Below are 16585 nucleotides of genomic sequence, written 5' to 3' on the forward strand. Positions count from 1 at the left end.
CTTTAGTTCTTCTTCACTTTCTGCCATAAGGGTGGTGTCATCTGCGTATCTGAGGTTATTGATATTTCTCCCAGCAATCTTGATTCCAGGTTGTGCTTCCTCCAGCCCAGCGTTTCTCATGATGTACTCTGCATATCAGTTAAATAGGCAGGGTGACAATATACAGCCTTGACGTACTTCTTTTCCTATTTGGAACCAGTCTGTTGTTCCATGTCCAGTTCTAACTGTTGCTTCCTAACCTGCATACAGGTTAAGAGGCAGGTCAGGTGGTCTGGTATGCCAATCTCTTTTAGAATTTTCCACTGTTGATTGTGATACACCCAGTCAAAGGCTTTGGCCTAGTCAATAAAGCAGAAATAGATGTTTTTCTGGAACTCTCTTGCCTTTTCAATGATCCAGTGGATGTTGGCAATTTGATCTCTGGTTCCTCTGCCTTTTCTAAAACCAGCTTGAACATCTGGAAGTTCATGGCTCACATATTGCTGAAGCCTGGCTTGGAGAATTTTGAGCATTACTTTCCTAGCGTGTGAGATGAGTGCAATTGTGCGGTAGTTTGAGCATTCTTTGTCATTGTCTTTCTTTGGGATTGGAATGAAAACTAACCTTTTCCAGTCCTGTGGCCAGTGCTGAGTTTTCCATATTTGCTGGCATATTGAGTGAGGCACTTTCACATTGTCATCTTTCAGGATTTTAAACCGCTCAACTGGAATTCCATCACCTCCATTAGCTTTGTTCGTAGTGATGCTTCCTAAGGCCCCCTTGACTTCACGTGCCAGGATGTCTGGCTGTAGGTGAGTGGTCACATCTTCATGATTATCTGGGTCATGAAGATCTATTTTGTACAGTTCTTCTGTGTATTCTTGCCATCTCTTCTTAATATCTTCTGCTTCTGTTAGGTCCATACCATTTCTGTCCTTTATTGTGCCCATCTTTGCATGAAATGTTCCCTTGGTATCTCTGATTTTCTTGAAGTGATCTCTAGTCTTTCCCATTCTGTTGTTTTCCTCTATTTTTTTGCAATGATTGCTGAGGAAGGCTTTCTTATCTCTCCTTGCTATTCTTTGGAACTCTGCATTAGGCGATTCACATTATTAGACTAGAACACATCCAGTAATACATAATTGTTTTAATTAGTTTGCAAAATCATAACCAAACTAGATATTTCATTGAAGATTCAGAAATTTTAATGCTGCTTTGAAAAATACTTCCTTACAATGTTATCTTTCTCATAATGGAAAAAAGAAATAACATCTGATACGTCAATGGTTTGTTGAAAGCACAGGTATTTTTTGTTTCCTTGTCTTAGGTCTTCCAAAAACTCTGCTTTGAGTTTGTTAAGTTCTTCTGCCAAAAGCTTCAAGTTGTGTGGAAGCATCTGTTCATCTAAAATAAAGATACTCAAAATTATTTGGGTAGATTAAATTTAGCTGGACTGATGACACTAGGAAATTAATTTGATTACTTCAGACAAACCAATCAGGTCCTTCTACAAATAATAACTGAGCTGGTATAATGTACGTGTAGATAAAGGTCACCTTAATGCAATACAAGCAAATCATTTAAATAACTTGCTATGAAATCTGTGAGCAGAAAAGGCTTTTTGTTGCCAAATCAAGTTGACTTACCATCTTATTGGATTAACAAGTAGGAAGGCCAAAGAGCAGAGCTAGAAAATGACGGGTTTGAAGCTCATATGCCTAGAATAGGTGTCCAATAGAGTTTCCTACAATGATGGAAATGTGCTATGTCTGGCCTTCAGTCCAGCAGCCACGAGCCATGTGGGTGGTGTAACTGAGAACTGATTTTTTTTTGTTGAACAGCTTTATGGAGGTAAAATTAACATTACAGCGTACCATTTAAACTACAATTCAGTAGTTTTAGTATATTCACAGATATAAGCAGCAATGATCATAGTCAATCTTAAAAAACATTTTTACCATCTGTGATAACTAATATACCCTCCTGCCCCATCCCCCTTCTCTCTGCCCTCAATCCCTAAGCAACCAGTAATCTACCTCGTGTTTCCAGATTTCCCCATGCTGGGCATTTCACATGACTGGACTCATACTATGTGACCTTTTGTGACTGGCTTCTAGCACTTTACATAATGTTTTCAAGGTTCATCCATGTTGTAGTATTTTCTTGCTGTTTATGGTTGAATAATCCATTTTATGGATAGATGGACATATCCATATGTTTGTCAGCTGATGGACATTTGGGTTACTTCTACCTTTTGGCTGTTAGTAATAATGATGCTATAAGCACTTGTGTACGGATTTTTATATGAATATGTTTTCATTTCTAGGTCCCATGGTAACTACATTTAATCTTCTGAGGAGCTGCTAGGCTGTTTTCCAAAGCAGCTGCACCATTTTACATTGCCACCAGTGGTGTCCATGGATTCTGAGTTCTCCATATCCTCACTAAAACTTGGACTTTTAGATTCTAGCTGGCCTAGTGAGTGTGCAGTGGTATCTCACTGTGGTTTTGATCTATATTTCCCTGATAACTAATAATGCCAGGTGTGTCTCCATGTAGTTACTGGCCATTTGTATATTTTCCCTAAAGAAATTTCTACTCAGATTCTTTGCCCATTTAAAAAATAGGGTTATTTGTCTTTATTATTGAGTTGTGAGAGTCCTTTATATATTTTGAGTATAAGTCCCTTATGAGATTTGATTTGCAAATATTTTCTCCCATTTTGTGGATTTTTCTTTTACTTCGTGATGGAAAGAGAACCAAATTATTTAATTTTATTTAAGCAGAGTTCCAGAAGCTAGCCATCTCCTTCACCAAGGGGAAAAAATTTTTTTTTAATAAATAGGAAGAGAGTTGAGAGTAATTTGGGTATAACCCTAGTCCCCCTTGACTTTATGTTGTTGTTTAGCCGCTAAGTCATGTCCAATTCTTTGCCACCCCGTGAATCATAGCATGCTGGGCTTCCCTGTCCTTCACTGTCTCCTGGAGCTTGCTCAAACTCATGTCCATTGAGTCGGTGATGCCATCCAACCATCTCATCTTCTGCTGCCCCCTTCTCCTGCCTTCAATCTTTCCCAGCATCAGGGTCTTTTCCAAGGAGTCAGTTCTTCGCATCAGGTGGCCAAAGGATTGGAGTTTCAGCTTCAGCATCAGTCCTTCCAATGAATAGTCAAGACTGATTTCCTTTAGGATGGACTGGTTGGATCTTCTTGCAGTACAAGGGACTCTCAAGAGTCTTCTCCAGCACCATAATTCAAAAGCATCAGTTCTTTGGCACTCAGCCTTCTTTATGGTCCAACTATCATATCCATCCTGGAAAATCCCATGGACGGAGGAGCTTGGTAGGTTGCAGTCTATGGGGTTGCTGAGGGTCGGACACAACTGAGCAACTTCACTTTCATGCATTGGAGAAGGAAATGGCAACCCACTCCAGGGTTCTTGCCTGGAGAGTCCCAGGGACGTGGGAGCCTGGTGGGCTGCCGTCTATGGGGTCGCACAGAGTCGGACACGACTGAAGTGACTTAGCAGTAGCAGCAGTATCATATCCATACATGACTACTGGAAAAACTATAGTTTTGACTATATGGACCTTTGTCAGCAAAGTGATGTCTCTGCTTTTTAATACATTGTCTAAGTTTGTCATAGCTTTCCTTCCAAGGAGTGTCTTTTAATTTCATGGCTGCAGTCACCATCTTCAGTGATTGTGGAACCCACGAAAATAAAATCCATCACTGCTTCCACTTTTCCCCCTTCTATCTGCCATGAAGTGATGTCACAGTCCTAACTCATTTTATAGACAAAGGCAAATGGCTGAAAACTTCTACTACAACTATTCTTGTTTTCTTTCTGACATAAGACCATTTTTGTTCCAGCTCTTTTCCAAACTTTGTATTACAACTCATACCTGGGTTGCATGTTGCAACCAGTGTTTTTCTAAGATGCAATCAAATAGACCACAGTAGAGTTCATTAAACATGGGAGTGTTTTGTGAAACTTGTTTCTATGCAGGAGTGTGTTCACATTAAGGGGCTACACACACTAGGTTACAGTATTAAAATCAAGTTATGGATCAGGGATAAAAAAAGAAGTCTGAAAAACATAATATAGTTAGTATACTGTTTCTTTTCCCAATGTCCTAAGTTTTTCTAAAGGTATTAATAATAAATGCTGGTGATGTGTGGGAGCATAACAGAAAGCATAGACTAGAATCAGACTTAACTCTGAGCCCCAAGCTGCCCAAGTATATAGCCACTGTTCAGTGTAGCCTTAAGCAGGTATTCTTATCCTCTCAGACCCTCCATTTCCCCATTTGTAAAACTACACTTCCCTGATAGGATTCTGAAGACTAGAAATAGTATATAAGGCTCTTGGCATATAAAAGGAATTCAAGAAGTATTAAGCTGCTGTTATTTTTTTTTTTTAATCAAGGGTGATAGTAAAGAGTTCAATATTTAAAACCTAAAGGAATAATTTTCCAAAACTGTAATTACCACATATTTCATCTAAGTTCAGACGGACGGTGCACTGAGCTTGTTCAGATGCCATGCTGATTTTCCAACTGGCCCTGACTACCTCTCCCCATCCCTTACTTCACTCTAGACTCAATGGCTTCTTTTGTATTCTAGAATATACCAGCTTTACCTGGTACAGGTAAAGCAGCTTTCGGCACTACTTGGAATGATACTCCAGGCATCAGTATGGCTTGCTATTTCCTTTCATTCGCATCTTTGCTTAAATGTCATTTCCTCTGAGAAGTCTTCATGATTGCTCTTTTAAAAATATATCCTCCCATCACTACACTGTCTTGCCCTACTTTATTTTTCTTCAGAGCGCTGGCATATATTCATATATTTCTTTTTTGTGTGTGTCTCCTCAGTATGACATTCCATTCCCTCCAAATGTTCCAATATCTAGAATAAAGCCTAGTACAGAGTAGCCACTTGATAAAAACTTACTGGATGGATGAAAGCCTGATTCCAGGGGTTGAAGTTTTAACTCAACCGAGTTGCACATTTAAACTGAAAACACGATGTAAACGTCACAAATGAAAGTACATAAAGTACTCGTGTCCAGGGAACAAGAGGAGCAGGAGAGAACAGTCTCAATTGAATAGAATCTTAACTACTCAGCATACCTTTGGCTTCCTTCATTGTCTGAGAGACAATTCTTCGGAGGGTCTGATCGGCTTGATGAAGAATGTTAGTTGAACAGATAAGTCTGTCTGTTTCCTAGGTAATAAGACATTGTTATTGGGACAGTTACCTAGTTGTATGAAAGAAATGACTACAGTGTAGGTGATACACAGGTGAAGAGACTGAAAGAAAAGAAAAAGTAGCTTTTCTCTTCCAGGCATTCTCCTTTAGAAAGTGTTATTCACTCAGTCGTGTTCGACTCTTTGTGACCCCCATGGACTGTAGCCCGCCTGGCTCCTCTGTCCATGGGATTTCCCAGCCAAGAATACTGGAGTGGGTGGCCATTCCCGTCTCCAGGGGATCTTCCAACCCAGGGATCGAATCCAGGTCTCCTGCATTGCAGGCAGATTCTTTGCCATCTGAGCTGCCAGGGAAGCCCCCTTCTTGTCTAGGAGAGGGTCAAAATGAAATACATCAAGTTGTAAGCTGGATTCTGTGTAGGCAGTATGCTGGTTAATGTCTAAGAATAGGCTTTCAAAGACAGAAACAAACCCATCTATAGTGTTTGTCTATTTAGAATGGGAAAGATTCTCTATTCAAGAAAATTTGAGATACCAAGGGAACATATCATGCAAAGATGGGAACAATAAAGGACAGGAAAGGTATGGACCTAACAAAAGCAGAAGATATTAAGAAGAGGTGGCAAGAATAGACAGAAGAACTATACAAAAAAGATCTTAATGACTCTGATAACCACGGTGGTGTGATCACTCACCTAAAGCCAGACATCTTGGAGTGAGGAGTCAAGTGGGCCTTAGGAAGCATCAACAAGCAAAGCTAGTGGAGGTGATGGAATTCCAGATAACATATTTCAAATCCTAAAAGATGATGCTGTGAAAGTGCTACACTCAATATGCCAGCAAATTTGGAAAACTCAGCAGTGGTCACAGGACTGGAAAATGTCAGTTTTCATTCGAATCCCCAAAAAGGGCAGTGCCAAAGAATGGTCAAACTACCACACAGTTGCACTCATTTCACATGCTGGCAAAGTAAAGCTAAAAATTCTCCAAGCTAGGCTTCAACAGCATGTAAACTAAGAACTCCCAGATGTTCAAGATGGATTTAGAAAAGGCAGAGGAACCAAGGATCAAATTGCCAACATCCACTGGATCACAGAAAAAGCAAGAGAATTCCAGAAAAACATCTACTCCTGCTTTATTGACTATGATAAAGCCTTTGACTGTGTCGATCACAACAAACTGTGGAAAATTCTTCAAGAGGTGGGAATACCAGACCACCTGACCTGCCTCCTGATAAATCTGTATGCAGGTCAAGAAGCAACAGTTAGAACTGGACATGGAACAACAGACTGGTTCCAAATTGGGAAAGGAGTACATCAAGGCTCTATATTGTCACCCTGCTTATTTAACTTATATGCAGAGTACATCTAGTGAAATGTTGGGCTAGATGAAATACTAGCTGGAATCAAGATTGCAGGGAGAAATATCAATAACCTCATATGCAGATGATTCCACCCTTATGGCAAAAAGTGAAGAGGAACTAAAAAGCCTCTTGATGAAGGTGAGAGAGGAGAGTGAAAAAGCTGGCTTAGAACTCAATTCAAAACATTAAGATCATGCCATCTGGTCCCAATTACTTCATGGCAAACAGATGGGGGAAACAATGGAAACAGTGACAGACTTTATTTTCTTGGGCTCCAAAATGACTGCAGATGGTAACTGCAGCCATGAAATTAAAAGACATTTGCTCCTTGGAAGAAAAGCTATGACAAACCTAAACAGTATATTAAAAAACATAGACATTACTTTTCCAACAAAGGTTCGTTTAGTCAAAGCTATGGTTTTTCCAGTAGTCGTGTATAGATATGAGAGTTGGACCATAAAGAAGGCTAAGCACTGAAGGATTGATGGTTTTGAATTATGGTGCTGGATAAGACTCTTCAGAGTCCTTTGGACTGCAAGGAGATCAAACTAGTAAATCCTAAAGGAAATCAGTCCTGAATATTAATTGGAAGGACTGATGCTGAAGCTGGAGCTCCAATACTTTGGTCACCTGATGCAAGGAGGTGACTCACTGGAAAAGACCCTGATGCTGGGAAAGACTGAGGCGGGAGGAGAAGGGGATGACAGAGGATGAGATGGTTGGATGGCATCACTGACTCAAAGGACGTGAGTTTGAGCAAGCTCTGGGAGATGGTGAAGGACAGGGCAGCCTGGCGTGCTGCAGTCCCTGAGGTTGCAAAGAGTCAGACACGACTGAGAGATTGAACGACAACAACAATGGTGTAAATATTCCCATCCATGCCCACTTCAAACTACCAGTGTAACATCAGCAGGCTCCAACGTTTCTGAAAATTTAACAGCTGCTTTTGAGCAAGCAGCGCAGGCCGCCTCCAGAGCACCACTGCACCCAAGTGTCAGGGGCTGGATGCTGCTGAGATGCTGGGGCAGGGACAGAGATCATCTTCCACACGTTACTTATACTTCATGCTCAGCTCCAAAGGCTCTTCCTACAGAAGATCCTTCTTCTGAGAGAAAGTTCCTTCTCATTTATGCTAAATCTCAACTGGAAGACTTACTTTTTGTTCCAAATTCTCCTCCACGTATTTTATTGGATTTTCCAAAGCAGTAATCAATAAATCAGTCAGCTTCAGCCTGTAAGAGGAGGTAGGATTAAATAAATTCTTATATCAAACATCTGTTTTTAAAAGAACTTGTGTTTTTGAGCATTAAGCAGAATTCTAGAGGAATAAAAGTGGTATATCTAAAATTCTAAACAGAAGGGGAAAAGCAAAGTGATTTGGAAGCTACCTTCTACTTGCAAAATTCAAATGTAGAACTTCAAGAAGCCCCCCCAAAATCCCTCCTGTAAAAATATTAATTTCCCAAGACCCCTATTAATAAGCTTTGAAAAGGCACTCTCTTTTCTCTCATTAAGTGCTGAACTTTAGGCACCTACAACTTTATATTCCCCAGAGAAGCAGCATGCTTAGTCTTTATTTCCTGGCTTCTTCTACGTGTGTGTGTGTGTGTGTGTGTGTGCGCGCGCTCAGTTGTCATGCCCAACTCTTTGTGACTCTATGGACTCTAACCCACCAGAACCCACCAGGGTCCTCTGTCCATGGACTCTAACCCACCAGGGTCCTCTGTCCATGGGATTCTCCAGGCAAGAATCCTGGAGTCGGCTGCCAATTCCTCCTCCAGGGGATCTTCCCGACCCAGGGATGAAACCTGCAGTCCCTGCACTGCAGGCGGATTCTTTAGTGCTGAACCGCCAGTTAGTAGCTGTAGTATTTCACAGAAGCCTGGGAAAGGCATATCTGTCATATCATCTTTCAACTTCCAATAGAAGGCCACCAGATTTTAGACAACCCCTTCACAGCTATGCTGGGACTATTTTAGACTAGGGGTTGTTTTTGTTGTTGTTGTTGTTTTCTCCCTGGTTTAGGTGTTTTTCTTTTTTTAATTATTTATTTCTTTGGATGCACAGGGTCTTAGCTGTGGAATGTGGAATCTCTTTAGCTGTGGCACGTAGGATCTAGGAGTTGAATCTGGGTCCCCTGCTTTGGGAGTACAGAAGCTTAGGCACTGCACCATCAGGGAAGTCCCTGGACCACGTTCTTAAGACTCAAGACAAACCTGCAGATTCTGCTCAGGGTTGGCCCTGGCCCTGGCACAGCTCACACTCCTTCCTACTTCTAGTAAGAACTAGCCCCCAAAGCAGTGATGATAACCTTGGGTTGCTCTCATGGGATATCTAAATATCTCAACCAGCCATTCATTTCCGAAGGAAAACATTTTCAGTATTCCAGAAACACAAGCCATCAATCAGCTATGTGTTTGCCTGCTCAGTTTCAAGATATTATGGGAAGTTAAAATTAGAAATCTCAGCCGTAGCTTATTTCATTAACCCTATGAACAATACTTAACTTAAATCCAATTTTGAATGTTTTTAGAACGTTCAGTTCAGTTCAGTCACTCAGTCGTGTCCGACTCTTTGTGACCCCATGAATCGCAGCACGCCAGGCCTCCCTGTCCATCACCAACTCCCGGAGTTCACTTAGACTCGCGTCCATCGAGTCAGTGATGCCATCCAGCCATCTCATCCTCAGTCGTCCCCTTCTCCTCCTGCCCCCAATCCCTCCCAGCATCAGAGTCTTTTCCAATGAGTCAACTCTTCGCACGAGGTGGCCAAAGTACTGGAGTTTCAGCTTCAGCATCATTCCTTCCAAAGAAATCCCAGGGTTGATCTCCTTCAGAATGGACTGGTTGGATCTCCTTGCAGTCCAAGGGACTCTCAAGAGTCTTTTCCAACACCACAGTTCAAAAGCATCAATTCTTCAGCGCTCAGCCTTCTTCACAGTCCAACTCTCACATCCATACATGACTACTGGAAAAACCATAGCCTTGACTAGACGCACCTTAGTCGGCAAAGTAATGTCTCTGCTTTTGAATATACTATCTAGGTTGCTCATAACTTTTCTTCCAAGGAGTGTTACAAAATGCATGGAAACTGTATCTTGGGAACTAAACATTTTGAAGACTGAGTTTAAGAAAAAGATTTATATGATTGGAAGAGAATACAGAGTACAGAGTTTAAAACATTAGCGTTTTAAAAATTGTTGATCGCATATGGACAACAGTGAGGCGGGAACTAAGGGACCGTGGGGGACATACCTCTAGGGTTGTGTTGTTCCTGCAGCACCCACAGGCCACATGCAGCCAGTCAAGTTTAAAGTGATCAAAATGACATTTAAAATTCAAGTCATGGGATTTCCCTGGTGGTCCAGTGTTTAAGAATCTACCTGCCAATACAGGACACATGGGTTGGATCCGTGGTCTGGGAAGATCCCACATGCCTCAGAGCAACTAAGCCCGCAGGCCACAGCTACTTAGGCTGTGCTCTAGAGACTGTGGTCCACAACAAGAGAACCTACCGAAAGGAGAATCCCATGCGCAGTGACTAGAGAGCAGCCCTACTCTCTGCAACTAGAGAGAGAGCTCACATGCAGCAAAGACGACCCAGAGCAGCCAAATAAATAAACAAAATTCAGGTCATAACTTGCACTGGTTTTACGTCCAGTGCTTGATGGTCAGTTGCACGTGGCTAGCAGCTACTGAAGTGACTTAGCAGCAGCAGCAGCAGCAGCTACCATACCGGGCAAAACAAACACAGAACAGTCCCATCATCGGTGAAATTTCTATCAGAAATGTTGTAAACTAGAACTCTAGAACTCTCGAGACCTATTTCAGTAATCAAATGCATTAGAGAGCATAGCCACAAGCCTCACACCTACACAAGCAGTGTAACGGAGTGAGATTTAAGGCGCAACCAGGATTCAGTTCCATTCCTTTTCTCTGTATAAGAAAACTACAGGGGGGACTTCCCTGGTGGTCCAATGGTTAAGACTTTGCACTCCCAGTGAAGAGGATGTAGGTTCGATCCCTGCTCATGGAACTAAGATCCCACAAGCCTCGTGGTGCAGCCAAAAAAATAAATAAAAAGTTTTTAAAAAACTGACAAAGAAAAGAAAACTGCTGGGCAATCTAGACTACACTACTTCAGCAAGAGTATCAGAGAGGTACCCTACTCTGAACTCCCTGCCCGGATCCCTGGGAAACTGTATAACTTTAACAAGAGGACATATTTGCAAACAAACCTGGATTCACCTCTCAGGTGTAACTGACAACCTCAGTGACTCTGGGCAAGCTAAACTTCCTCACTGGGTTTTCTCTTCTACACAAATGGGAAGAAATAATCTCTTTCCAAGGCTTGTGTGAAGAGCAATCAAATGGATACAGAAGTATGCAGCCCAGGGCCTGGCTCAGCGAGGCACCTGGTGAAAAGACACCTTTGAGTGGGCTACCTGGCCTCTGAAGCACATGCTGGACTCTGAATTGCGAGGCTGTGGTGTTCCCAAGCATTTTTCTCGGGGTTTGGCTTTTCTATTTTGTTTCCCATCTGGTGGATGGTCTCGGCAGGCAGTGGTCGTGGTCTCTCGGCATTCCTCTGTAGACAGGTCTCGAGAGCACAATCTAAAAAGAGCTGGCAAAAGCCTAATGAATCTGAAAACAATTCAAAAACCACAAAATTACTCAGGCAGTATTTTTCCAAAATGTGAACTAAATGTATTTATATGTTATCCCATCTGCAGAAGGAAAGACCATTCACAGTACTGAATCCATATAAACCTCCTAATCCACTTAAGTTCTCACTAAAAACCATTTTTAAAGTCTTTACTGAATTTGTGACAGTGTTGCTTCTGTTTTATGTTTTGGTTTATTGGCCACAAGGCAAGTGGGATATCAGCTCCCTGACCAGGGATCAAACCCTCACCCTTTGCATTGGAAGGTGAAGTCTTAATCACTGGATCACTAGGGAAGTCCCAGCACTAATAAATTTGATATGTGAATAAATATCCTTGTGTGTGAGAAAAAAAAATGTGTTAATTACATTTCCGAGCCAGCTGATAGATTTCATATCTCATACTTTGATAGTAAAAGTTGTCATCTAAAATCAAAAGCAGAGGTCTAGACACAGCAGTCTTCGTTAAGGGGTAGAGAGACTGGGCCTCAACAGGTGCAGAAGGTATCAGATCTTGATCCTTCAAGCAGGTTATAAAATCCTTCCACATGGCTTCAGTCCTGCTGGCTGGGGCAGACATCTGACACCCGTTAATGACAGCCAGCAAGAAGTGTTCAAGGTACTTCAACAGTTCCTGGCGAAGCAATTTCCATTGGGATGGCTGCAAAATACCAGAGAACTGAAAATTATATTAGGCTTTGGCCAGTAGTGTGGTCACGCCTCAACACCCCCCTGGTCCATATGATAATTTCTGAACCATTTGGAGGTCTCTAGTCCCAGCTTGCTTTCTTATTCTCATGTCTTCATATATGCTATTCCCTCTACTGAAAAACTAGTCAGCGATATTAGCTCTCTGTGAATTCCTTTCAGACTCAACCATGCAGAAGGCACGCAGACCCTCCCTCGCCTACCATGACACCTGTATACACTGAGTCTCCACTCTAAGAGGGTTTACACTGTTTAAGCAACTCCATGTCCCTGCTAGATCAATAGTCTGCTGTATACCCAGCCTTCAGCAGAGGGTTTGACACCTAATAGATGCTCCAGAAATGTTTATGAAATGACTGAATAAGTGAGTAAATGAAAGAATGAAAAGCTGTTACCATCCAGGAGAAAGAAGGAACCAAAATAAATATCCTGCCAAAAATAAAAACAGTCTGGCTAAGATATAGCAATGCCCATGTGCCCTTGAAATAAGAAAAGTTTCAGACAGAAAGAGGATCAGCTGAAAAGTCTCTGGGTCCAGATGAAAGGACCTCAGGCTAACAATAGAAATGGAATGGGATAGGGAAAGATAAGAGTAAGCAGATTGAGGGGAAGAGAATAAAGAGCTTGGAAACACAAGTAACTTTGCTGCTGTTCAAGGGCTCTGGAGAGCACTGACTCAGTTATGAGGTCAAGGCTGGAGGGCAAACACAAGGACGGGAGATGAGGATCCCTCTCCTGTCTGTCCACACCCCATCACATCACTGAGATTACAGCACACAAAACTAATATTGGTTTGGCTAAAAAGTTTGTTCGGATTTTTCCATGCCCTCTTACAGAAAAACCCAAATGAATTTTTTGGCCAACCCAATATATCAGTGAAATCCACTGAAAAGAAAACAGCAACATAGATCACTTCCTAAAATGTGAGATATCCTAATCATGGTAACAAGATGAGCCCCAGGGCCTTTGTAGGGGGAGAGTGGAAAAAATACAGTAAGAAAACGGAGGGAAAACCACAGCAAATACAATCTCTATTGACAAGTTCCAGCTTCCTCCAGAGTGGTGAAATACTATTACCTAAATAAATCCACTGCTACTATGGGACTGATACCACATTTACCTCACAATTAACCAAGAATGGGGAAATACATAACTTTGCTGGTGAAGTCCAAAATTTTTCACATGCCAAATGTACTGTATTTTTGCAAATATACTCACAGACTGAAATCACACCATATTTGCATTTTATTTATACAAACATCTACATTCAGCACTAAACAACAAAACTACTTAAAAATTTCAGAATATGTCACTGAGTGTTTTCTCTAGAGTTAGCATGAGATGAATGCCATCAATCTACTGTTACCACAAAAGTCTTTGTTTTCATATGTTTCTCAAGGGGATGCATCTCATCCCGCTGAGGGTGATCTGAGGGCTAAAGGCTGAGTATGTACTTGGTACCCAAACACAAGCCTATTACTTCATCTGGTGGTCAACTAAGAAACCAACATCTTTTCCTATTCTGGCAGTGGCAGCTTTACACCGATTACAAATGAAGATCAAGCTTCAGAGGCTGAATTCTTCATTTGTACAGACTAGACTTTCACAGGAGGCACCCTACTAAGTACCTTGTTACTTGTAATTTTGTATTCTTCTTTAAAAGAGTTTCCCTTAAACTGCATAACTTAAAGCCCCATAAAACCTGGATTTTCCTGGCTGATTGTTAAATTGGCTGTGTTGGAATTTTTGAGAGCGTCTGTCCCTCTTTACAAAACAACCTTCCCAAAGGATTTTCAGGAGGGTATCTGACAATGGGAGATTTCCACCTTGCACGCTAACTTCAGAATCTAACCCTATACCTGTGGCTGTTTGTACCTGTCATATTCATAGTCAACTTATTCTGTGCAAACCAGCTCACTTTCCTCGAACTCCCGTCTCTCCTCCATCAGGGATCCTTCTCCCACACCACGCATTATCCAGTACACCCACCTATGGTGCCATCCAACCATCTCATCCTCCGTCGTCCCCTTCTTCTCCAGCCCTCAATCTTTCCCATTTCCCAGCATCAGGGTCTCCTCCAATAATACATTTCCCTTGGCTGTTGAAGGCGGGAGAAGGGGACGACAGAGGATGAGATGGTTGGATGGCATCACCGACTCAATGGACGTGAGCCTGAGTAAACTCCGGGAGTTGGTGATGGACAGGGAGGCCTGGCGTGCTGCAGTCCAAGGGGTCACAAAGAGTCGGACACGACTGAGCAAATGAGCTGAACGGAACTCCGGCCTAGGCCCCGCCCCCTCCGTACTGACCAATGGGCGTGCGCTTGCCTTCTCAAGGACCGCTTCCGGCATGACGTCATCATAGGCGACGACGCCCACCGCCCAGCCCAGTTCCTGCTGTAGCTGGTGTCTGAGGGCGCGAGCGAAAGTTGACTTTCCTGCCGCGGGCAGGCCGCAGAGAACACAGAGCACTAGCTTTTGTGGCCCTTCGCTGTGCGCTCCTCTGACGTCCTCCCCCATCTTCATGCTGTAGCGGGAGACCCGAGGCCACCGGAAGCGTTGACGGCGCAATGTCCGTCAAACCGCGCATGCGCAGTCCCCCACCACCAGGTTGCACCTCCTGGGGGCGCAAGGGAGAACTGGGCGAGTCTTCGGATCAAAAAGGCCTGCGTGGTCTCGGTCGTCTCCGAGATCGTCCCCTTGGACCCTTGAAGCGGTGGTGTTGAATTTACTGTGAGTCGAGTCCCCTAGGCTGGCAAATTCACGGGGATGCGTTTCCTAAGATCAGAAAAGTTGGACTTAGGAATTCCCTGGGATCCAGTCAACGCTGTCACTGAAGAGGGCAAGATTAAATCCCTGGTCGGGGAACTGTTGATGAAATCCCATAAGCTGTGCGGCGAAGCAATTAAAAAAAAAAGAAAAAGAACCATCCAGCTGCAGCTGAGTCCGACAACTGTGCTCCGCTGTTCCTGAAAGGCAAAAAATATTAGTTATTGCGCGGTAACGCCACCAGCCGGCAGCAAGTATCAGGAAATGAAGGCAGGAAAGGCACATTCCTCCTTACATGTCCAAGTCCAGTGCATTCACGCAGAGAAAACTTTCTTTCAAAGAAATGCTAAGATGTGGGGAAGTATAAAACAGATTCCCTCTATGGGGAATGTGATGTAGAAAAATTGCATTCAGAGTCTAGCTTTCAGCTTATCTTATGAGGTTACTTCGTCGTCGTAAGGAGATATGTTCAAAATGTGATGAGCAAGTGAATGAGAATGAGTATATACTGGGGCAAAATATAATTAATAACCTGATGTTGTATCTGATATATTTGTGATTACAGAGCAGGTGCACATACATCAACCTCATTTTCTTTCTCTTGGGTTGAAGGTGACCATTGAGTTAAACATTCATTTCATGACAGTTCATTGTCATAGGCCCAATGCAAGATCCCTCTCCTTTATTATTGTTTTTTATTCCCCATCCACGCTCACACTCATTTCCTCTCCCGTTCCTAGGCAACCCTTTTTTTTTTTCTTGTTTAAACATGGTTAGTTTTGCTTGCTTACTTTTTTAAGAGCAGTTTTAGGTTCACAACAAAATTGAAAAGAAAGTGGAGAGCTTACATACACCTCTGCCCATCCCTACCCAAGTCTCTTCGACTATCAACATCCAGGATGGTACATTTGTTATGAATTGTTGAACCTACACATCATTATCAGGCTTCCCTGGTAGCTCAGCTGGTAAAGAATCAGCCTGCAATGCAGGAGGCTCTGGTCGGATTCCTGGGTCGAGAAGATCCCCTGGAGCAGGGATAGGCTACCCACTCCAGTAATCTTGGGCTTCCCTGGTGGCTCAGACAGTAAAGAATCCACCTGCAGTGCAGAAGGCCTGGGTTTTATCCCTGGGTTGGGAAGATCCCCTGAAGAAGGGCATGGCAACCCACTTGAGTATTCTTGCCTGGAGAATCGCCATGGACAGCAGAGCTGGACTGGCTGCAGTCCATGGAGTTGCAAAGAGTTGGACATGACTGAGCAACTCAGCACAGCACACATTATCACCCATAGTTTACATTGGGTTTATTTTTGATGTTATACATTCCATGAGTTCTGGCAAATGTATAATGACAGGTACCCACCATTATAGTGTTGTACAGAATAGTTTCACTGCCCTAAAAATCCTCTGTACTCTACCTATTCACCTCTCCCTGAAATGAAGCAGAACCCCACGGTCTTTGCCCACAATATCCTCAGCCAGCTTTTTGTCTGTGGAAAAACTTTAGCCAAAGAGTAAATTTCTTTCTTTAATTTCTTTCTAATTCCTAGAGCTAAGCCTTCTGGAACCCCTTTCTATTCACAAACAGATTTTCACTTAAAAAGACCTTGAACTACTTTACCTTAACTCAAACACGACCTGGACAGCATGGCATTGTTCATAACTCTCCAAAATCTCACCTGTAATTGCTGAGATTAACTAAGACGTTTATTCTGTTCTCTAGTAGAGCTGACTGTGGCTCAGATCATGAACTCCTTATTGCCAAATTCAGACTTAAATTGAAGAAAGTAGGGAAAACCACTACACCATTCAGGTATGACCTAAATCAAATCCCTTATGATTATAGAGTGGAAGTGACATAGATTCAAGGGAATAGATCTGATAGAGTGCCTGAAG

General features: G+C 42.6%; 1 protein-coding gene across 1 annotated transcript; it reads right to left on the bottom strand.

Moving 5' to 3' along the window:
* Window positions 1162-14656, bottom strand: PSTK (phosphoseryl-tRNA kinase). Its single transcript, XM_005698576.3, has 6 exons — window positions 14234-14656; window positions 11586-11877; window positions 10999-11197; window positions 7711-7786; window positions 5114-5207; window positions 1162-1383 (listed from the first exon to the last, which is right to left on the bottom strand). Exons 1-6 carry the CDS (start codon window positions 14447-14449, stop codon window positions 1184-1186), a joined length of 1077 nt encoding a protein of 358 aa, XP_005698633.1. The 5' UTR covers window positions 14450-14656; the 3' UTR covers window positions 1162-1183.

This window comes from Capra hircus, chromosome 26 (genome assembly GCF_001704415.2).
Source record: "Capra hircus breed San Clemente chromosome 26, ASM170441v1, whole genome shotgun sequence".
In the NCBI taxonomy this organism is placed as follows: domain Eukaryota; kingdom Metazoa; phylum Chordata; class Mammalia; order Artiodactyla; family Bovidae; genus Capra; species Capra hircus.

Excerpts from the sequence above, each read along its gene's own strand:
- PSTK (XM_005698576.3), bottom strand. The coding sequence starts at position 14,449 with ATGAAGATGGGGGAGGACGTCAGAGGAGCGCACAGCGAAGGGCCACAA. Across the intron at positions 11,198-11,585 it reads CTATCAGCTGGCTCGGAAAT|ATTCATTAGGCTTTTGCCAG; the intron begins GTAATTAACACA and ends AATTGTTTTCAG. Across the intron at positions 7,787-10,998 it reads GCATGTGCTTCAGAGGCCAG|GCTGAAGCTGACTGATTTAT; the intron begins GTAGCCCACTCA and ends CTCCTCTTACAG.